General features: G+C 54.0%; 2 protein-coding genes across 8 annotated transcripts in view; one reads left to right on the forward strand and one right to left on the reverse strand.

The window, feature by feature from the left end:
• Positions 1 to 5,713, reverse strand: part of BCORL1 (BCL6 corepressor like 1) — a 60,125-nt gene extending 54,412 nt beyond the window's left edge. The window contains exons 1-2 of one of the 7 annotated variants that reach the window (XM_067724269.1): positions 5,351 to 5,713; positions 3,971 to 4,050 (exon numbers count right to left, since the gene is read on the reverse strand). The gene's annotated coding sequence lies outside the window, so the exon portion shown is untranslated. Of the gene's footprint in view, positions 1 to 2,972; positions 3,162 to 3,938; positions 4,051 to 4,184; positions 4,401 to 4,616; positions 4,761 to 5,350 lie in introns of those variants that run through there. The other 6 variants (XM_067724260.1, XM_067724264.1, XM_067724261.1 and 3 more) reach the window with 6 other exon arrangements.
• On the forward strand, positions 1,321 to 22,108 carry LOC137216578 (uncharacterized). Its single transcript, XM_067722677.1, has 5 exons — positions 1,321 to 1,756; positions 1,868 to 1,963; positions 2,469 to 2,566; positions 4,651 to 5,434; positions 21,972 to 22,108. Exons 1-5 carry the CDS (start codon positions 1,321 to 1,323, stop codon positions 22,106 to 22,108), a joined length of 1,551 nt encoding a protein of 516 aa, XP_067578778.1.
• The last annotated feature ends 816 nt before the right edge of the window (positions 22,109 to 22,924 follow it).

Raw genomic sequence — 22,924 nt, forward strand, 5'->3', positions numbered from 1 at the left:
TGTGCCTCTTGTCCCCTACATCCACCCCAAGAGCAGCTGCCTCAGTTGCCGTATCAAAAGATGAGACTGCCTAGCAATATCCACATAGCTTGGTCAGATGGCCATGTCCCTCCTCAACTCCATCAGCCTTCAGATTCTCTTAACTTGCATCACCAAGCCTCCTGCTCCTCCTAGCTCCCCCAGTCTTTCCTACTAACTTTGCTTCTCCATCAAAATTTTACAGGTTCCTGCCTCTGCATTTTGCTTCTATTTGGAGCCTCTGGATGATTCTTGGGATTAGGTTACCCCATTTAATCCCCCGGTGGAATCCTCCAAATTTCTTTCCTACATACTGTCCTCTTCAGTACTACGTGGTGACATCCCCATCCAATCTAAGTACCCCTAAACTCTGCTCCACTGTGCTGCCTACCATCTCTCCCCAAATAAAGCTTCCTCTCTCCCAACATTCAAGGACAGGACAGGTAAACAGAAAATTAGATGACCTTTAAAGTCCCTTCCAACCTGGTAATTTTATTATCGACCTAATCTAATCCCAACCCCGAATACATACCCCATTCATTTCCCCCGAAAAACGTTTCAGCAGTGTGACTTTGAGAAATAGCCTAAGTTGAAAGAACCACGGGCTAACCAGGGCAATGCAAACCTACAGTTGCACCCCCAGAAGTCTCACCAAACATTTCTGCAATTGTACTCCACCTCTGTGCCACGGGGACTGTCTCCAAACTGCCTTGAGAGTATTCCGCTGCCGCAGAAGTTACAGGGTCCCCTTCCCACACTCGCATAAAGAGCCCCTAAACCGTGGGCTAGACCGTCCTCACCAAGGTACGCCTGTCCTTACTGTCTACTCTAGAAGACACCAAGAATAAATAAGTATCACCGCATCGACAGCTTCGTACAGCCAACACTGAAATTTTTCAAAACAATAAAACAAAACCAGAGTGCTTCCACTGGGGGGGGGGCGGAATAGAAGGGCACCCCCACCGGCCTCCCAGGTTTGCAGTGTGGTTCCCTCCCGCCTTTCCCCTCGACCACGTCTTTGCCTACAACAATCTCCCGCACCTCCATAACTCGAAATCCCCAGCCGAGGTGCGGCCGGCTCCTCCCAGCCTTGCCCCGGACGTCCCTCTGGCCCAGCCTCCCTCTCGGCGGGACCCCAGCAAGGAGGGCCCCCTCCATCGTCCAGCTCACCTCCCGGTCCCTTCCCGGGCCTCTGGGCACCCCCGCAGGGCTCTGTCCCGAAGCAGAACCTCGAGGAGCCAAGCCCACGAGGCCCGTCGCGGGACCCACCCCCCGCTTCCTTCTCCCAGCACCTCGTCCTCCATGCACCCGGCCCCCGGGGCTCTTCGTCGTCGTCGTCCCGGCTCGTACCGCCCCCCGTCGGGGGCTCCACCCCCCGCCTGCACCCGCCCCCAGGACGGCCCCCTCCCCACCGCGCGCCGCCGGCACCCTCTGCCCCGGCACGGGACTCCCTTTGGCCTCCGTTCCCCACCCAGAAGCGGCGGCGGCGGCGACGGCAACGGCTGCGGCGGCCCCAGCAGGAGCAGCAGCGGCGGCGGCGGCAGCGGCAGCAGCGCCGCCCCGGCCCCGCCCCGCCGCCCGCCGGAGCCCCACGCCCCGCCCGCCCGCCCCGCCGCGGGACTGCTCCCCCCAAAGCCCACCACTAAGCCCCCCCCCACCCCCAGTCCCCAGCCGCGATCCGTTCGAATCCAGCTCCGCCAGGCCTGCTGTCCGTTCCTCACGCCCCTTAGGACCCGGGGTGGGGGAGCCCTGGGGTTCGCGGCCATCCCTCTCCCTCCTTCTCCAAGGGCTGGGGGATTGCCCCCGATCCCGAAACCCGGCCCAGTAACCGGAGCCTCCCTCCTTGCAGCCCTCGGCTTCGCTCTCAGACCCCTTGCCTCCAGGCCTGGCGCGAAGCGGGTGGAGAGCTTGCACGCCGGATCTCCCCCCTGGCTTGCCGGGGCTAGTATGAATTGCCCCCGATCTCATCCTCCTTCAATTTAAGCCCCCTCCCCGCCGCGCCCGGCCCGGCGCCCCCGCCCCTAGAGCGAGGGCAGCGGAGCCAGGGCGCTCCGAAGTCATCCCCCGCCTTTTTTCCAGGGACTCGGATAATTGCCCCTGCCCCCATCATAGCACTCCCACTCCCGAACCCAGGCCCCGCCGCCACCTAGGGGTACCCCTTACCCTACGGTTCCTGCACCCCGACACCAGGGAGAAAGCAGCCCTTAAGAGCACCCGTCGCACCTCCCCTCTGAGGTTGGAGGGTATTTTCTCCTGGTCTCTTCAGGACTTCATCACGGACAGCCCCCCCCCCCAAAAAAAACAAGCCCTTTCTCGCCCTGCCCTGCTGGCCAGCCTCCCTTCGGATCGTCGGATCCTTGGATCAGGGGGTTGGGGCCAGGTAGTTAACAAGACCGTAGCCTCCACCTCCCTTTCCGAGGAGTGGGGTAATTCCAATGGTTCCCCCCCAGGATCAACCCGACCCCCGTTTCCATGGAGACCCCCGCCCAGCCGGGATGAAGACTCTCGGATCGTGGCGAACAAGTCTCACCTGGCTAAGGGAGAAGGGGTGAGGAGGGGGTAGGGTAGGGCAAGAATGGGGTACGAAGGTGGAAGTGGAGGGGAGCTGTCCCGAAGGGAGGGGCGAGGACAGAGCGAGCTCCAGGGAGCGCTACGTCCGGGGACACGAAGAGGACGGCGCCCCCGGGGGGCAAGCAGAGCGGCCGCGGGGCGAAGAAGGGACAGGGTTGGGGAAAGGCTTGAGGTAGAAAGGAGCGGGTGGAGGATACGAGAAAGCCGGGGAGTCAAAAGGGGTGGAGGGGTTGGAGGAGAGAAAAAAAAGACGCACCTGTTCCCGAGTCGGCTCGGCGGGGAGGCTCAGGCCGCCACCCGGACTCCCTCTTACCCCCTCTGAGCCACCACCCGCCTAATACTGCCCCGATCTGATGCCCCCTCCGCCCCTTATTGCCACCGACCTCCTTCTCCTCTCTCTCGGCGGCGGCGGCGGTCGGACTCTAGGAACTGAGAGGAAGAAGGGAGGGCTCAGCAAAGCGGAGGAGAGACAGAGCCACACACTGGCAGCAGCCGCGGCGAGCGAAAGAGTGAGGGGGAGAGCGGTGTGTGTGTGTGTGTGTCTGTGTGTGCGAGCGAAGCCTGGTGGAGTGGGTGCCGGTCGCAGGGCTCGACGGGAAGTGGAGTCCGGTCGGATTCGCGGGCGGCGCCAGCCACCGCTCCGCGGGACTACAACTCCCAGAATGCCGCCTGTCCGGGGGGAGGAATGGGGAGGAGGAGGCGAAGGGAGGGAGAGAGCAAGAGAGGGAGGGACGAAAGCAGGGAGCAAGCGGCGGCGAAGGGGGCAGAGCCAAGCAGCCCCGGTGACACTGGGAGGGGAGGGGAGGAGGAGGGGATCGCGGCGAGGACCGAGCGGATTCCGGAGAGGGAGGCAGCGGTAGCTGCAGCAAGCCGGGCAAAAAGCTAGACTCCCAGGAGAGGCGGAGGCGCTCAATTCGAGAGGCTGCAGGAGCTCCACGCCCCCCCCCGTACGCCCCACGAAGGGGGAGGTTGAGGAAGGGAAATGATCAGTGCACCACGGCCAGGGGTTTCTCTCTTTCTTCCAACGCTCTCCACCTTATGCCCCGACCTGACTTTCTCAGGCCACTGGTGCTGGATCCAGTGTGCAAATCCGGAGACCCCAGATCTCCCCTGCCCGGCAGCACAGAGCAGACACATTCAGTCCCCTTCTCCCAGGGGCCTGAGGGAGGCTCCCCTTGCTGGCAGGGCGTGACTCCCCCCTTCATCCCGCCCCCCTCATCGCCACCCCCCATCTCCCTCCCCGGAACCCCTCCCTTGAAGCCGGGGCTCGCGTCTCCCTCCCAGCCAAGAAAGGGACTCCCTCGGGGGCGACTACCCAGCCCCCTCCCTTATACTGGGCCCTTACCCACCAGTATCCCCTTCTTAGCGTTGCCCCCCTCACCGAAGTAATAGTGGGAGCGACCCGAGTTGGACTGGTGGCTACTTTCCCTCCGAGACTAGCCGTCCTTGGCCACGCCGACCCTGTGTAGAGATAGAGAAGCACATTAATTCTCCCGTTCCCCCCCCCCCCAAGTTCGGATCCCCGTGGAAATGGCTCACAAGGAAAGAGGGGTTGGTAGTGGAAGTGAGCTGGGGGTGAATCCCAATCCTCAAACCTCATCCCAGGCGTGGAAATCCAGGGATTCGTCCCCTTTCTTAAAAGCCATCAAATCGCTTGGGGGGGGGCGTTAGTTGGGGGTAGATTATCTAACCCCCAATGTCCATGCTACTCGAAGCAACGCTACATGTAGGAATAAGATAGGAACTAGGCTGCCGCCGCGAGAGGAAAAGTATTACCCCCCCTGCCGTCGTCCACCCCCAAACACACAACCCTAGGAGAGTCAGATGGCCGAGCAAGGGGCGGGGGGAGGCGGTGGGAGTGCTGGAGAGTGAAAGGGTTGCGGCGGGGAGGGTCCGCGGCCCCCTGAGAGCAGAATCCAGATGCTAAAGAGGTGGGTGGGGGGGGTGCGGCATAATTGCAGACAGTGTCTCTCCTAGCTTTTCCCGGAATCGCCACCGAACACCGTCTAACACTCGTAGTTGCTTACCAGTCAATCCCCTAGCCCCATTTGTGCGCTTGAGGCTGCCGGAGCCCGGGAAGCCCGGGCACAAACTCCGCGGAAGCTGGCCTTCGCCGCCGCCGCGCTGCCGCGGGCCTCCCTCTCTCCGCTGGCGGCCCCGCCGATCTACCTTCGCCCCCGGCCGAGGCCAGACCCCGCTCGCAACTCCACGCCCCTACTCCACCCCCGGCTCCCCCTCCCCTCGCCCTCTCCCCGCTGGTCCGGCCCAGCCCCTAGCGCCGCGCCGCCCCGCCCTACTGCTCGGTCCCGAGCCCAGCAAGTGCCCCGAACTCGCCCCCCGCCCCCACGCCCAGGCCAGTCCGGCCGGGCCTGGTTTCCCCCTCCCGCCGCGCCCCGCCCCCGAATCCACGTCCTACTTCGCCACCCAACTCGGCCCGATCCGGGTTCGGCCCGCGCCCAGGCCATCGGAGTCCCCGGTTCGGTCCGGTGTACGGCCACCCACCCCGCCCTTGCCTGGGTGCCGGCCTGGCCCGCTGCCTGCGCCCGCCGAGCCGACTCAGGCGCGCGGTCCTGGTCCCGGTCCCGGTGCCGGCCTCGGTCCCGGCGGCGTTGCCGCGTCTCGCCACGAGGGCTGGGTCCACGCAAGATCCGAACCCGCGCGGGGTGGGGGCCGAGGAAAGCAAGTTTCTTTATCTTCTCTCCGCCCCCGCCGCAGGGCCGCGCCGTCCCCCCCTTCCCCGCTCCCACGGAGCCCCCTTCACCTGGGCAGAGCCCCTCGGCCGCTGTCGCAACTTTGCTCTTCTCCACGCTGCCGGGGAAGCGGGCGAAGCGGGAGGAGGAGGGAGGTGGAGGGGGGTGCTGGGATCAGGCCGCTGGGCTCCGGGAGGACACGTGGGGGAGGAGGGGAAGGAGGAGGAGGAAGGGGGGGCAGGCCTGCAGTTCTCGGGGCTCCCCCTGCCAGCCCCGGGGAAGCCGGAACCTCGCCGGGCAGCCGCAGACCCCGCACTGGCCACGGGGGAAGAACGGAGCCACCTTCCCCGGCCAGCCCGTGGCTCCAGGAAGGAGGGGGGGCGAGCAACGCCGCTTGGGGTCGGAGAGCAAGCGTTTTCGCTCGAGCTTTATGTGTGGCTCTCTCTTTCTCCGTTTAGCCTCTGTGTATGCGGGGGGGTGGGGTCTTGCCTGCGGGGGGGTGCCCCCACCGGACGCCCCGCCCCTCCCCTCCCCCGGCCCCCCACTTCCCTAACCCGGGCGACCTCGGTGCGTGGCTCCGGCACGGGCACCGAGGCCGCCCGCGGGTGCAGCCCCAGCCCCGGCGCCGAAGTGGGACAGGTGCTGGGGAAGGGAAAATGCCGGGGCTCGCTGTCTCGCCTCGCGTCTCCGGGGCGGCCCACCCTTCGTGGCAACGGCCGGGTCTGCAGCCCCCGTGGGCAGAACTCAAAGGGCAGCCCCCGGCCTGGGCGTGGAGGCATCTGGGGGGGGCGGGTAGGAGTGAGAGGCCCGAGGGAGGAAGGAGGAGGGGGACGAAAGGTCTGCAAAGGGGGGAGCCTGCACGACTCGGGCCGAAAACCTGGCTCTCTTTCCAAGGCTCCTCAGTCACCAAACTGAACCCCTTGACCCTTACCCTTTACCCTAACGACTCCTCTCCTGGCCAAAGGAATAAATCCTCGTATGTGTTTACATCCCAGGCTATCCCCGGCACTGAAGGGCTGAGAAGCCTGCGGTCCACATTGGAACTCTGATGACTTTACATTAACTCTGAGGAGAGCAGCTTGCGATGGAGCTGAAGCTGCCGGGCGGACTTACTTTCAGTCTTAGGGTGTTTCTTAGCAGCTCCAACCCTGACTTGGTGGTGGGGACTTCAAAGGCATCGCCTCAACCTACAGGGTATTAGGGGAGGTGCCCTGCAGTTCCTGGAGGGTTCAGGGCTTTGTAAACGGAATGTGAAATGAATAGCAGGAATTTGAAAAAAAATCTTTAATGTGCAGATATATTGATATTATTTATTATATATTTATCTATACTAAGGAAGCCAGAGGGTGATGTGGACTGGAAGGAAGCCCTGCAGGATTAATGTCTTCCTCCTCCCCCTCCTCCCCGCCCCCCTCCTTTGTCCTAGGCCCAGAGGTTCCATCTCTAAGCTGTGGGGTGTCTTCTCTCCTCTCCTTTGGAAGGACTTTAGAGATGGCAGTTGAGACTTGCCTGGTATGTCTCCCTCACCTGGTTTGAAGGATGTGTGTGAGTATTGCGGAGGAGGGCAAGCCTCTAAGGCTGCAGTGGCTTTGCTGCTGGATGAGGCCTGGTGTTCTATGACCCCTCTTGCTTGTCCTCACCAGCGTCAAAATCTATTGCCAGCAGTGTGGACATACCGCTTGCCATTTTACTTTGCTTTGGGAACCTCTTCACTAGCTGTTTTACTTGACCACTCCTGCCCTGCCATGCACCCCACACACACCTTAAAAAGTGTTTGGCCTAAGTTGCACCAAGGGAAAGTGGAGATTGGGAAATGATTTGTTTAAGCTAATCAACATATGAACTCGAAATGCATTATTAAGGGGGGAAATTGCCTCTATCGGGCCTGATAATGCAGGCCCCACCACTTCTGCTTTGATTTAAATTGGCTGTCTTCACTGATTTTAATTAATCTGGTAATTACTAAATCTCCACGTCTCTTAAGGCCCTTAGGGCCTTAGGGCTACTTTGCTCCTTGGTTTGAGGCTGAAACAGATTCTGGACACCTCCGTTCCCACTCGTCTGTGTCTCACCATTTGGCTGCATCATTTATCTGGCGAAATAAAGGTTGGGGCAAGATGGCTATTTCCTGGCTGAAGCCCTAGCATTTCTGAGCCTTTTCCTGTTGGGGGGCCACACTTCCTGCCCTACAGGAGATGATGGGAAACCAAGGAGCAGGGTGGGGAGAGCTGTGGGAAACCTTGTAAAGAATGTAGAGTTTAATGATTCTTTTATTTGAGGCTAGAACCACAACATCATCATAATAATACCTTACCTTTGTACAACATCAGAGTGTTTACAAAGCCCTTTCGCTTGTGTTATTTCATTTGTTTCTCACTACAACTCTTGATGTTGTAATTGAGGAAACTGAGTCCATGAGCAGCTATGAGTGGCTTGCTCAAGGTCATATGGCTAGTGAGTGCCTGAGCCAGGATTCAACCCCAGTAGTCCTGTTTCCACATCCGGAGCTCTTTTTAATATGGAATAGCACCTCCATTTCATGTCAAAATATTCATTTTCAGGCAGGGTTGTTTTTCTAATTGTTTCTCCCATCGATAACAGCTGGACTCAGAGAGGCAGCTTGGTGTAATGGAAAGAGGATTGTTTGGAGAGTTCTAAGAATCAGATCCCAGTCCTGTCTTGTCGATAGCTAGCAGTGTGACCTCAAGCAAGCCCTAACATTTAAGTAGTGCCAGCCTGATGCCCGGTACTGTATTTTGGGTCTTCCCCCTGCTCTAAAATATGGAAATCAATGCACCTGTCATACCTCCCTTACAGGGACACCCCTGAGCATCAGATGAGATAATGGATGGGAAAGAATTTTGTACACTGTAAACCACTGGGCTCATGCAAGACTTATTATTATCAGCGTTGGCACCACCAGCCTCCCTAGGTGTAGCTCAGAGACCTAGGGGTGACACTGGCCTGGGGCCTACCTTCCTGAAGCTTACCAGACAAAACAGGGCATTTGGGGGGGGGTCCCAGGATAATTTAAGCTCCAAACCAACCTCTGGCTAAATTCATAGGATAATTGCTTTAATTCTCTGCTTTGTTCTGCAATCACAGGCCTTGTCTCTCTGGTAAAGCAGCCCAGCCCTATGACAACAATAACAACAGTAAAATCCCGGTGGTTTAGATCTTTAGAGTGTCAGAATGAAGCACGTTTGAAGCTTCTGGTCATCCCTTCATCCCCTGCACCCCAGTCAGTTGAAGGTGAAGTCACGTTTGGAACCCAGGGTCTCAAGACTGCTGAAGGGCTCATTCTAAGTCACCCCAGTTGAAAGCAGACCAGGGGAGATCGGGGTACAGAAAGAACCTTGCAAACGTGGGAAAAGAGTGGGGCTGGTACTAGGTCAGCAAGACTGACCACGAGTTACAAACACTATGTGCTCTCAAGTGTTTCACTTTATGCTCTAGGAGGGGCCACAGGGGAAAATTCATTGCCCCCTATTCACGTAAATCTCAAATGCACAAACCCTATTGCAGCAGGTTGTTGCTGGAGAAGCATGCCAGCGGCTCACTGCAGCTAAGGAAGGCCTGGTCTCTGCCCTCTCAGAGCCCGGGGTCTAGATGGGGAGACAGTATGTCTGGTTAAACTTAACTCTGTAAACAACCAACAACCTTTCTGGATTTTATAGCCAAAGGGGGGGAAATGAGGAAGGGGACTAAAATCACCCCAGAGGTCTCTCCGGGTCAAGCCTCCCCCCTTCCCTAAGACTCCTAGGCACTTAACAAGGTTCTTAATCAAACAGACAGTGTTAGAGGTGGAAGGAACTCTAAGAAATCATCTGCCCTCCTGAAAAACTGGCTGTGGCTGCACGCTGCCAACAAAATCAAGTCCATGAGCCTTCACCTAGCTTTCAGGGCCTTCCCCGATCCGATTCCAGCCTCCTTTCCTCCCATGTCGCTCACAGGGCCTCTGTTCTCACCAAACTGGCCCTCTTGCCATTCCTTGGATAAGAGGAGCGCTTCCTTGACTGCTCCCTCAGCTTTGTCTTATGCCCTTCTCAGCAATGTTGAAATGCCACTCAACCATTACTTAAGCCAGCTCTTTCCTGCCACCTTCCCTGATTCCCCACTCCCTGACCCCCACTACCTCCCTACTCCCTCCTTAGTGGTACCCCACAGTACTGAGCTTGTCCCTTTAGTTAGCACTTCTATGCTCTGCCTATTTAGCTCTCCAACCAGATTTTCCCTTTCTTGGATGAAGGAACCCAGTATTTCTCATCGGTGTGTCACAGCTCCGTCCTCTCCTCCAAACATCCCCCACCCTGGCACGGAGTAGGCGCTCTATGAGTATTTGTTAAGTGAATGAATGAATGGATCATCTAATCCAACCCTCTTATTTTATAGTGGGGAAACTGAGGCCCAGACCTGGCTTCCCTTCTAGCCAGTTATTAAAGACTCAGGGTTTTTTTAAAATTTATTATTATTATTATTTTAAATTTATTTTTGGTTGCGTTGGGCCTTTGTTGCTGCACGCGCACTTTCTCTAGTTGTGGCTTGCGGCAAGCAGGGGCTACTCTTCTTTGCGGTGCGCGGGCTTCTCATTGCGGTGGCTTCTCTTGTTACGGAGCACTGGGTCTAGGCGCACAGGCTTCAGTAGTTGTGGCTCGTGGGCTCTAGAGCGCAGGCTCAGTAGTTGTGGCGCACGGGCTTAGTTGCTCCGTGGCATGTGGGATCTTCCTGGACCAGGGCTTGAACCTGTGTCCCCTGCATTGGCAGGCAGATTCTTAACTGCTGTGCCACCAGGGAATTCCCAAAGACTCAGTTTTAAATCTTGGTCCTTTTTAGTCTTTCTCTTCCCATTTAATTCATGCAGTCTCTGAAGTTAGACAGATATGATTTGAATCCTGGCTCCGCCACTTCGTAGCAACATTACCTTGGACACTCGACTTCCTTCTGAGCTTCAGTTTCCTCATTTATAAAATGAGACCTAATAAATACCTCCTGAAAATGTTCTAAGGATCAGATGAGTTCTTGTATGTTAAGTGCTTAGAAAAGGGCCTGGCCCCTAGTAGACACCCCATAGTAGTTTGGTTTTTTTTAAACGTGAGGAGTTTTTAAAGAGTTCAGAACTTCGGAGCACCTGCTTAATTCAAGCCTGGGAATAAAAGCTACAACCTGAACATAAAGAAAAAGAGAGGTGTATTTTTGAAGAGGAGAATGGAATAAAATTTAGAAAGACCTTTGAGTCAGTCGAACTATTACCTCTTCCTCCAAAGAGGCTATAGAAGATTGAGAATAGCACTCAGTCCAGTGGCCCACATTCAGTGGGAGCTCACCAAATTCCAGTTCCTGGAGCGGTGCATTCCTCTGGCTGTGGTGGTGATTCAGGATGCTGGCACAGGATTGACGTGCCCTGCTGAAGCTACACGTACTATTCTCACCCCTATCTGTGTGCCTATACTTGAGCGCCCCTTCACCTGGCCAAATCCTTCAAGCCCCGCTGCCATGAAGCTTTCTCTGAATGCTTCTGCCTCTGAACTCTTGGCCCCATGGCAAGTACTACTTAGCACTTAGTTCTTTTCTGTGCTCTGTGCCTTAGTTCTACCTCCCCATCTGAGGGACTTGTCATAGTCATAGAAGGTGTATCGCCCACAGTTTCTGGGAGCATTCAAGGAGGCAGAACTCCAGGAATACTTTGGGATTGTTTGACAGTAGGTGTTCAGTGGGGGCATGGGACCCTTCAAGTCCGGGCCACACTATTGTCTCCCAACCCCCCGACCCCCCCCCCGCCACTCCTCAAATCAACCACTCGCAGGACACCCCACCCAGCCTTTTCAGTAGCCATCTTCTCTCTTAGAATTTGCAAGTATCTGGAGGGCAAGCGCCATGTTTTACTGTGTCCTCCACACAGCCCAGCATAGTACTTCCAACATTAACAGCCTAGAGTGAGCACATGGTTTTGCTGCTGTAGATAACTTGGTAAAGATACCGTGCTTATTCTGGGCCTGTGTGTTTATATGTGTTCTTGTGTGTCTGTTCTTGCTCATTAAACTTCAAGGGGCTCCAGAGGAAGAACTGTCCATTTTGGGAAGACAGTCGTCACAAGATGATTAAAAAAACAAGTTGAGACCTGGGATTTAGACTTTTTTTTAAAATCCAGGAAGCCAGCATTCTGCCGTCAGTACATACTCACTTTAAATGCTCACACCAGGGCTTCCCTGGTGGCGCAGTGGTTGAGAGTCCGCCTGCCGATGCAGGGGACACGGGTTCGTGCCCCGGTCCGGGAAGATCCCACATGCCGTGGAGCGGCTGCACCCGTGAGCCATGGCCGCTGAGCCTGCGCGTCCGGAGCCTGTGCTCCGCAGCGGGAGAGGCCACAACAGTGAGAGGCCCGCGTACCGTGAAAAAAAAAAATTGCTCACACCAAAATTTCTCAAATTTAATATACACAATAATCACTTGGGGGGAGTGGGGAGCTTGTCAGAATTCAGATTCCAAGACACCCTCCCAACCCAGGGTCTTATTGAATAGGTCTGGGGTGGTGCCTCATACTCTGAATTTCTAACAAGCGCTACCGGGAAGTTGGAACCAGAGGATTTTTAGATGACCCTTTGAAAGACATTGAGCACTTTTTCTATTTTTATCTTCACCAGGGACCCCCAAACTTTTCACTACCAAAGGTTTCATTATTTTCCCCCTCATAGACCCCATTTTAAACACACAGTTATATGTCACTTAGTGTGTGCTAAACACTGTTTTAGGATTTTACAGGGACTTCCCTGGTGGTCCAGTGGTTAAGAATCCGCCTTCCAATGCAGGGGATGCGGGTTTGATCCCTGGTCGGGGAACTAAGATCCCACATGCTGTGGGACAGCTAAGCCTGCGTGCCACAACTACTGAGCTGTGCGCCACAGCTAGAAAGAAGCCCACGCGCTGCAATGGAAGATCCCGCGTGCCACAACCAAGACCAAATGCAGCCAAATAAATAAAAATAAATAAATAAATATTTTTTAAAAGGATTTTACAAATAGTTACTCTTTAAATACTCCTAACAACTCCATAAGGTAAATACTATTCTTTTCCCCTTTTACAGATGAAGAAATTGAAGCCCACAAAGGTTCGGTGACTTGCCCAAAGTCGCCCAGCTAGTAGGTTTTTTTAACTGAGGTCAAATTCACATAAAATAAAGTAATAATTTTATTTTATTTCACTTTTTGGCCGCACCACACAGCATGCGGGATCTTAGTTCCCCAACCAGGGATGGAACCCACACCCTCTGCAGTGGGAGCACGGAGTCTTAACCACTGGACCACCAGGGAAGTCCCTAAATTAACAATTTTAAAGTGTGCAATTTGGGGTGGGGGGAGAGATAAGAGTTTGGGATTAACACATACACACTACTATATGTAAAATAGGTAAACAGCAAGGACCTACTGTATAGCACAGGGAACTATATACTCAATATCTTGTAATAACCTATAATGGAAAAGAATATATATATGTGTGTGTATAGAAGATACACTTGCTGTACACTTGAAACTGTCAAAACATTGTAAATTAACTATACTTCAGTAAAAAGAATAAGCAAGTGCTCTATAAAACTATTATGTACAAACTATTATGTATAAAATAAGCTACAAGGATATATTATACAATACAGAGAATATAGCCAATATTTTATTATAACTATAAATGTAGTATAACCTTTAAAAGTTGTGAATCACTATATTGCACACCTGTAACTTATATAATATTCTACATCGACTATACTTCAATTAAAAAATTTTTAAAGTGTTTTGAACTAACAAAATATTCTATAAAAACATTCCATTTCAAAAATTAGAAATCTAGAAAATATTTATCAATGTTTTCATTAAAAATAAATTCAACACTGAAAAAAAATAAAGTGTGCAATTCACTGGCATTTAGTACATTCACAACATTGTGCAACCACCACCTCTAACTAGTTCCAAAATGTTTTCATCACCCCAAAATGAAACTCTGTACCTGTTAAACAGTTGCTCCCCTTTCACTCTCCAGACTCTGGCAACCTCCTATCTGCTTTCTGTTTCTACAGATTTAACTATTCTGAATATTTCATTTAAGTGAAACCATATAATATGTGGCTTTTAGTTTCTGGTCAGTATCAAGTTTTCAAGGTTCCTCTGCATTGTAGCACGTATCTTCATTCCTTTTTATGGCCGAATAATACTCCGTTGTATGGATGTGCCGTAATTGTTTATCCATTCCCAGCTACTAAGTTTTGTTTTTGTTTTGGTTTTTTTGGGAGGGGTCTGCATTGGGTCTTCATTGCTGCGCGCGAGCTTTCTCTAGTTGTGGCGAGCAGGGGCTACTCTTCTTTGCGGTGCGTGGGCTTCTCATTGCAGTGGCTTCTCTTGTTGCAGAGCACAGGCTCTAGGCGCATGGGCTTCAGTAGTTGCAGCACGTGGGCTCTAGTACGCAGGCTCAGTAGTTGTGGCTCAGGGGCTTAGTTGCTCCGCGGCATGTGGGATCTTCCCGGACCAGGGCTCGAGCCCATGTCCCCTGCATTGGCAGGCGGATTCCCAACCACTCCACCACCAAGGAAGTCCCCCAGCTACTAAGTTTTGAACTCGGTATCTGAATCCAGGCAGTCTGGTTCCAGAGTCTGTGTTCTTAACCCTCTGTACTCAAAATATTTATCTACTTAAACAGGATATATTTTAAAGTAATAATTTTCCATTGAATAATGTATCAGATACATACAAAATTGGGCCAGAACTTCAGATCAGCCCAAGATAGTCACACTGAGGTCATTTACTTCCAGCCAAAGCCAAAAACACTTGCCCTTGTAGTTAACCTCTGCAACCTCATGCTGGTACGTTTCACTAGACTTTATGAAATACCAGCGCAATTCGTTGATTATCTCCCAGGCTTTTATGGGTTCAGGGACCCCAGTTTGGGATCCACTGGTTGCAAATCCCTGCAAGACACCCAGTCAACAGAGAGGTTCTATTGAGTTGCTCATTAAAGTCTACTGACAATCTAGAAAGTGGTCTCATGCACGTGAGAAAGGTTTTCCACACCAAGAAGCTAAACAAGAAAGGAGGTGGAAGTTAACCGTTACTAAACTGGAAAATTCCAAAATCCAGGAAGGCACTCTGTTTGAATGTTCTAGTTAACTAATTAGAGTTTCCCCACAAAGGATGCACATGGCCATGTACTGAGGACCAATAAGACAGCCCTTTAACTACCCCCACCAAAAGGCGACAGCCTAAGCTGTACTTACCAGAGAGGATTTCCAGACCCAGAGCAGAGCATCTGCTCTGACAAAACCCAAGGTGAGAATGCTATTCCAACACAATGCTAATCGCATGATTTTTCTCCTGGTTCTTCAAGGGTGTGGACAAAAAAAAGAAAAAAGAGTCAGGCTTGCATCTCCTCTGGAGGTTTGTGATACTTGCGCCCCATGTCTGAGAGCCCCATTTGATGTTCTGAGCACCGCCCTCTCCAAAGGGGCCCCTTGTTGCCCAATCAGAGACTGAACAACCAGGGCTGGATTCAAAACCATTAGCCCTGGCTTCACTCAGCAGAATAAAATGAACATCAAGGAGAGCCTTGAAGGGGAAAAGATGCTACAAAACATGTCGCTTGAGAGGCGAGAGGTGAATGGTGAGCAATGAAGCTTCTTCATTTTTGTAGCCCCAGGGTCTAGCAGAAGGCCTGGAACTGATGGGAAAGCACTCAAAACATGTTTGTTGATTGAATGACTGACTGAAAGAGAGCCTTCTTCTTGGTGTGGAGGTCGTTATGGAGGCATTGTAGAGCTGCTCTGTGGGGACAGAGAATGGAGGGAAGTTGGCATGGGTCTGGAGCGCCCTGCCAGGACCTACACAGACCATGTTTTTCTCTGCCTGAAAATTTCTCCCAGGCAAAGTTCTCAGAGCCTGCAAGTCTCAAAAGTAGATTCCTCGGAGCTCACTGTGTGCTTTATTCTACTGAACTCAAGTCACAGAGACTTAACAGTGGCATAGTGTTGTGGGGAGAATCTGATGAGAGCACCTATATAGAAGCATATTGAAAAAGATAGAAGGCCAGGGAATTCGAATTCTTGTTAACTTACCAGTATGGCTCTGCATGGTCTAAATGACTCTTTGTGTTACTTGGCCAAGTAGGTTTCTATCTGTGGGTCTTATCACTGAACATGCACTTGTGCAGACGCCCCCCCAACACACACACACACACACACACACACACATTTTATAATGTGGTAAACTCCTGTTTGCCAAAATCCAAATAACTACAACCCTCAAAGAGTCGGAATGCTCTTTTTGAGATGCAATGCAATAATCCCTTACATTTGTATGGGGCTTTGCTGGTCACAAAGTGCTTCCCCATCCATGACCCCATTTGTTTTTTGATTGATGTTCAGAATGGTCCCGAGGCTTTGCAAGAGACTGGAGGGTCTTGTGAAGCTTCAAAGAGCAATGACGTGTGGTGCAAGTGGCCTTGGCTGTGTGCAGGGCCTCCGAACACCAGGCACTTAGTTGTGGCAGAGACATCAGGGGTACAGTGACTGTCACAGACTTGCAGGGACATATCAGCTCTCGGGGGACTGGGCTGGTGCACATGGCTCCTACAGCTGAAGGGAGGAGCTGAGACTCATCTGCACACAGTCAGCACTAGGGCAGCAGAGGAGACAGAAGCGTGGGCACACCCATCGCTCTTTCCTTCCAGCAGCCTTTCCATCAGTCATTCAACGGGCAGACATTGAGCACTTGAGCTCAGAAGGAGCTTGTTCTGGGTGTTGAGGGTGCAGAGACGAACAAGACTTGTCTCCTAGTTCTCCCTGGCCATGTAATCTGTGAGGTCTTCTCCCCTTCAAATGGCTCCTTGTTCATTATAACCCTATCTTTCCAGGGGCAAATGTTGAGGGAAGGGGTTCCACCCAGTCGCTCCCTCCCATTTCCCTCCCTCTGTGTCTCTGGATCTCTTTCTCTCTCACACACTCACATACACACACAGACACACACAGACACACACAGACACACACACACACACACACACACACTGCTTCACTCAGGGCCTCAAAAGCCTCAAGGCTAACCTGGCTGTGTCATGCTCCTCTATTAAGGAGAGTATTGAATAAACCAGACCCATGGGAGCAAAATGAAAATTCATAATGCATAGCAATAATAATAGTAATCCCTCACATCTGTATAGAACTTACTAGTTTACAAAACACCTCCATCCTTATTTCTTTATTTGATCCTGTGTCCTGTCATCATCTTTCATATTCAGAGGCAATCTTCTGATTGTGATCTCCACGTATGAGTGAAGCAAGACTAAGCCAGGGCTAAGAGTCCGCTCCCCAGGTAATGAACCTGCCCCCCCCGTTTGTCTTTTTGTACCTTTTTCTTTTTTGTCTTCCCTCTTTCTCTTGCTGTGCTGTCTGTGGAGCCTGGAGTTGCCTATGACTCAGCTTCCCAGTCTCTTGGGAGCCTGGAAGCCCATGGGAAAAGGCTGTTGATCAGTAGCCCCTCAAACGGGGCCACAAAGCCTTTGGCTCCTGCCAGGATGGATGGGTGGGGTGAGCAGGGGAGACCCTCCTCTTTGGGTAGCCCCCAAATGAGCCCTCAACCACCTCAGCGGATTGGGCAGGCCTGGCCTGGGAGAAGAGGAGCACTTTCAGTTGAACAAGGAAAGGAGGGTGTGATGAAGCTTTTAGTAGGATGTGAAATGAGGCTTTGAAGCTGGGAAGGCAACGGCTGAGTGCGGGCTTTGCAGGGTGCAGACATACTGAAGGAGCCTGGGTCTTGCAGGAAAAGATGTTAGTGAAGGGCAAAGAGGAGCCCCCATTTGCATCCACCGGGTTTTTAGGCCGTTTTTTTAAAACCCTAACTAGTTCACTCATCCCCATTCCCTCCCGTACTCCCATATCCCCTTCATTTCTCCAGTCTCTTCACTGAGCCCTCTTCTCCCGCCGTTCCTCTAATGCAGCCCCAATTTCCTGAGCTAAAAATGCTCTCAGTGAAAGTCCACCCCAGATTGTTCTGAAGCCATCACAGCCAAACGTTCTCAAACTCCCCCATCCCTCTCTCTACGTGGTATTTAGCACATGGCTTGGGCCATACCAGCCACACCCTCCACCTGGCCCAGAGCTGGCCCCAGATGGGAATGCCCAAGCAACTAAAGAGGAGTAGGGGGTATAAAGCCACTGTGCTCTGGTGATTTGCAGCAGTAGAGGATCAAAGCTTGTCCTCCCCTGGTAGGAGGGGTCAGGGCCGTCAGTCCTGGCAGTCGCAAGCAGGGGGCCCAAACAGCAGGGAAAAGCTGCTTTTAGCTAGTGGCCAGGTTTAAAAGGGACGATTGTGCCTAGTGGCTGCCATGCTGGGATGGGGACGGAGACCCACGATCTCCTCCCTTCATCCTTGGATGTGACCAGCAGCCAACTGAGGCTTCCAGCGTTGCCCAGCCTTGGAAGCTCCCTTCCTTCAGGAAACGAGCTTCGCTCCAGCGCAGGAGCCCCCGGCCGAGCCCTCTTCCAGCTCCTACCCTGACGTTTGGGGCCGGCCGAGTTAGCACTGTCGCTCCAGCAGTGGCAGCCAGTGCGGAGCGGGAGTGTGTAATTGCAACCACTTCCTGCCCCAGCTTGCCCTAGGGCTGGCCCCGCCCCTGAGGACAGTCGGGGCGGGGCCCAGGTACAGTGAGGGAGTCCGATTGGTGAGGGGCGGGGCTGCCGAGGAGGGCGGCCCTCAAGGGAAATCAGCTGAGACTCATAAAAAGGCGGTGTGGAGCGGCGGGCGGGGGGCACGCCCTCGGTTTGAGCCAGCCGCAAGAAAGAGCTGGGGCCTGGGGCATTCTATTGGCACAATCTGTCCCTGCAAAGAACGATCCAGACAACAGTCCCTCTCGAACTAGTAGACGACTAGTTCCAATATTAGCTTTATTCATGAGCTCTGAGCACTCCGAAGCCCCAGTAGAGAGGGGGAGGGGAGACCCTAGAGATGCTCCCCTCTCTGGCCTTGGCACTGCTCTCCCTGAGCAAGTTAGGACTGAGACAAGCGGGGGGGGGGGGGGTGCTGCTGAAAAGACTCTGGTGGTACACAACACCCTTGGTCTGCAAGTGCCTCTCCCTTCCTGGAGCTTCCAGGATTCTCTGGCTGGTGGCATCATCGGTCTGTTGTCTACCCAGGCCTCGGAATGCCCATTGTGTGCAGAGCCCGTGCTACATCAGGTACCCTGGAGGTACAAAAGAAGCAGAAAGGCGTCTCCCTCGCTTTGGGGAGCTGGACATCAACTGGGCATTAGGGTGGCAGAGTGGGCAAAACATGCCCTTGATAGTCAAAAATGGAGGTTGTGGCCCTGCCCCATCCTCACGTATTAGCTGTGTGACTTTGGGCAGCTTGCTTATCTTCTCAGCTTCAGTCTCCTGGTGTGTAGGACGAAGCTGCTAATACTTGCCTTATAGGGTTGTGGTAAAGGTAAAATAAAACACGCTTTGAAAGCTATAGAGCACCCTACAAAGGCAAGGAAGGGATGCTCACGTTAAGTGGGGTAGAGGTGGGAGAGAGGACCCTGATGGCGGGAAATGAATGGGCACCAATGATTAGAGTGCAAGCTATCCACGGAAGTGTTAAAGGAGCATGCTGTAAGAGGGCTAGCGGGGCTGGCGGGGGTCGGGGCGTTTAAGTCTGCCTGGACTTCCACTTGGAGGTGGGTCTGAGAGAGGAGATTCCCCTAGGAAAAGGTGGGCAGGCGAGGTGGAGAAAAAGCCGTAATTTCTCTCCTTTTGAGAAGGGCTTGCAATGGTCCTGGTTGCCTTAATCATGCCCATGTGAAGAGAGGCCAGCGGTGGGTAAGGAGTTTTGTCTGGGGGGAGGGGGTTGCCTGTCAGCCCTCGAAGGCAGCAGCTGGAAGCCCGCCGCTTGCTCACATACCACGCCTGCAGCGTGCACACGGCTCGCTGGAATGAGCCCGGAATGTCTCCTCTCCTCGCCCTCTGCAGACCGAGGAGAGCCGAGGGGAGCTGGGCGAGCCAAGCACGTTAATGGCAGCTGCAAACCTGTAGGCTTCTCGGTCCCCTTCGAACTCTGGCAAGGGCTGCCTAGGCCCGGCTGACCCCTGCCCTCCCTTCCTTGCTCAGCAGCCACACGGGGGTGGGGGCGTCCTTGTTTGCTAGGTGGGTGTTGGGGGGAGGGTGTACCCAGGTGTAGTGGTGGCACATGTTTCAGGGATGCACCCACGTCTGTGCATGTCAGCAGCTGTGTCTGCATACTAGCGTGTCATACATGTTCACGCTCCAAGTGGCACGAATGCGGGATTGACATTTCTGCTCCTGTCTGACTTTGGACCTTCTCCTCTGTAAAATGAAGAGACTTGTACCAGAGCATCTCAGAGGGCCCTTTCAGCTCAAATGTTCACTGTTTCCACATGTAGGGCTATGGCTACTTAAAAAGTCAGAGCAGTGGAAAAAAAAATCAGCCAGGGCTTCCCTGGTGGTGCGGTGGTTAAGAATCCGCCTGCCAATGCAGGGGACACGGGTTCGAGTCCTGGTCCAGGAAGATCCCACATACCGCGGAGCAACTAAGCCCGTGCACCACAACCACTGAGCCTGCGCTCTAGAGCCCGTGAGCCACAACTACTGAAGCCTGCACGCCTAGAGCCCGTGCTCTGCAACAAGAGAAGCCACCGCAATGAGAAGCCTGCACGCTGCAACGAAGAGTAGCCCCCGCTCACCGCAACTAGAGAAAGCCCACGTGCAGCAATGAAGACCCAACGCAGCCAAAAATGAATAAATCAAATAAATAAATTTATTTTTTTTAAAAATGAGCCAAACCAGTTGTGACGTTGGTTGTCGACACTTCAGATGTTTAGGTTTGAAGATTCAACTTTCAAAAGGCCAGTTACTTGGCATCATGTAACATCTGTTCGCTTTCCACCCGGACTGTGGCATGATGGTGTTTGTCTATTTGCTGTGTGTTTACATGTATGTAAGTGCAACTATGGGTGCGTGTTTAAATTGCATCACAGAATATTAGAGCTGAACGAGATCCTGGAGGTCATCTAACTGAATCCCTTCCATTTCTGATTCATTTATTCAACAGCCCTTTTGTGAGCCCGGATCTGTGCGGGGGAGCTGCAGAGATAAATAAGACATAGTTTCTGCCCTCCAGGAACTCACCTCTAGCAGGGGGGAGAAACATGTAAACAAACAATTACAATACAATGTGATAATAGAGGTATAAATCCTATGCTATGGGAGCCCAGAGGAAAGGCCAATTAATTCCGCCTGGAGGTGTCTGGGACAGAAACTACAGTGACAGTCTCACAATCATTCTACAGCCAATGAGCTTTCACCTTCACTTTCCTACTTCCAAAATATTCATCCTTGTTCTCCTAACCAGCCTTCTTCTCAGGAAGTCTAGGAAGATGCACACTAGGTCTAGGTAACCAGGAGAACCTAGAAACTCCTAGTGAGCTGGGAGTGAGAAGTTCCCGGCTGGGAGTATAAGGCTATGAGAAGAGAACCAGCACCTCTACACAAAGGGCCTGTCTGCACAACCGTAAAAGGATTGGCCAAGTGGCATGCTAGGATCAGCACCACCCACTGGGATCCACCGTGACCCCCACCCCTCTCAGCTCTAGGCCAGGGAGAGCCATAGTTGCAGATAGTTGAGTGAGGTTGCCTGGTGTTGGAGGGATGGAGACTGAGAGGGAGGCCAAGGGAACTGAGACTCCAGTCCTTCTTGCCTGGCCAAAGGGGTGTGTGGATGGAGAGCGCCTTCAACAGGGCGTGCCCTTTGAGTTTTCTGCCCGAGGAACGTGGCTGCGTTAGGCATCCTGTCTCCCTTGCCCCGGCGGCCCTGGTTAACAGCAGTGCACGTTACTGCGATGGTTGCTGATGGGGTAGCCGTAGTCGGTGCGGAGGGCAGATTAGAGCGAAGCTAACTGGCGGAGGGGAGGGGACACAGTAACTCTGGACTCGACACCAGAGGTTCCAACCTCTGTCCTACCTGCCCAAGAGATAGCTGTGGGAGGCTAACTTTCAGCCCTCAACCTCCACCCCACCTAGCGTCCTTCTCCCTCTCCGCGGGCAGAAGACAAACCACCCTCGGGGCCTACCACCACCCACCCACCCGCAGGGCGGGAGCACTCCCTCCCCCTCCCACCCCTCGATCCCTAAAGCCAGGAGATGCTACGGCGAAGGGAACCCTGGGAGTGCGCCTTGAATGACCCCCCAAACACATCTGGATTTTTGGAGTTCGGGCCAGCCCCCGAAACGGACCCCAGGGAAGTCCGCCAGAGGGAGGGGGCGGGGGAAGGGAGCGGCAGAGCCGAGCGAAGGGCCTGCCGTTTAGGACTCCCGGCCCCACGACTAGGACCGTCCCAAACTTCCTGTTTCTTCCGGCCGCTCTGACCCTGGGGCTGCAGCTCCGAGATAGCTCGGGGCCTGGAAGTGCATGCTGGGTAAGCGCAGACGGACAGAGTAGGCGAGCTGCTCGCTGTCGCTGTCGCCGCGGCGCAGGGCCGGTGTGGGCGCGCGCTCGCCTTCCTTCCCCGGCGGTCACGCTTTGCATGTGGGATGGGCAGCGGGCAGGTGGCAGGGAGGCCCCCGCGCCCAGGGCTCTGGGAGGAGCTTAAGCCGGGGCGGGGGCGGAGGGGGAAGGGGAGGAGGTGGCCGAAGGGGCGGGGGTGTGGGCCGGGAGTTTCTGCATTTTAAAGGGAAGCCGAGTCGTCTGCTTCGGAGGCCGAAGTTCGAGCCGACCTCGCCGCGCCAAGTGCAGGAAATCCTGGAGGGGCAGCGCAGCCGGATCGGCCCCGGCCCGGCCCCCGGCTCTCGCGCCCCCCTGAAGCCCTAGGGGGGTCGTTTAGGGCGAGTAAAAGGAAGCCCTTCTTTACTCTGCGAGGAGGAAACTTAACGGAACGGGTGACCCCCTCCCTCCCCAAAGGTGGGCCAGATTTAGGATTAAAAAAAAAAAGTGTGGGCAAATACCCGACTCCAGAGAAAAACTAAGGTGATCCCAATCGCGGAGGGGGTGAAGGTAGGAAAGGACAGCCCTTCCCTCAGTGCTTCCGTCCTCAAGATAGACGGCATGGTGTGGGGGGCCTGAAGCAGACGACGCTCGACTGCTATCCTGAGGTGCCTTCTCCCCAGCAGCCCCACTCTCCTCCCCGATGCTGCTACTTAGTTCCCGCTTCAAGACGCCGGGGGAGAGAAGTCGCCGGGGAAAGATAGTTAACTGCGTAACGAGATTAACCACCCCCCGACCCGCACCTTCCTTTGGGGCCACACCCCCTGAACGCCACCGCATCTCCCACTCCCATCACCTCTCAATAGTCCCCACTCTCTGGCTTCGCCACGTGTTTGCGTGGCATCTCGATGAAACTGGTAGTTATGCTCTCGACCTGGGGTCGAGGTTGGATATAGGACCAAGCAGGGTGGGAGGTACGGCACACAGGGGCCCACTTCACAGATTATTGCTCCTATTTTGAAGATGAAGAAACTGAGGCAGCCCAGAGAGCTTGGACGTTTGCTGAGCTCACACAGGGAATTAGTAATAGAGGTTAAAACACACCTTGGAGATGGGGTAGGGGTTGATGTTTAAGACTCAGATTAAGCAATCACATCCCCCCACCAAGTCTCTCCAGACTCCATGCCTCCCACTAGCTGGGTG

Source organism: Pseudorca crassidens, chromosome X (assembly GCF_039906515.1).
Source record: "Pseudorca crassidens isolate mPseCra1 chromosome X, mPseCra1.hap1, whole genome shotgun sequence".
Taxonomy (NCBI): domain Eukaryota; kingdom Metazoa; phylum Chordata; class Mammalia; order Artiodactyla; family Delphinidae; genus Pseudorca; species Pseudorca crassidens.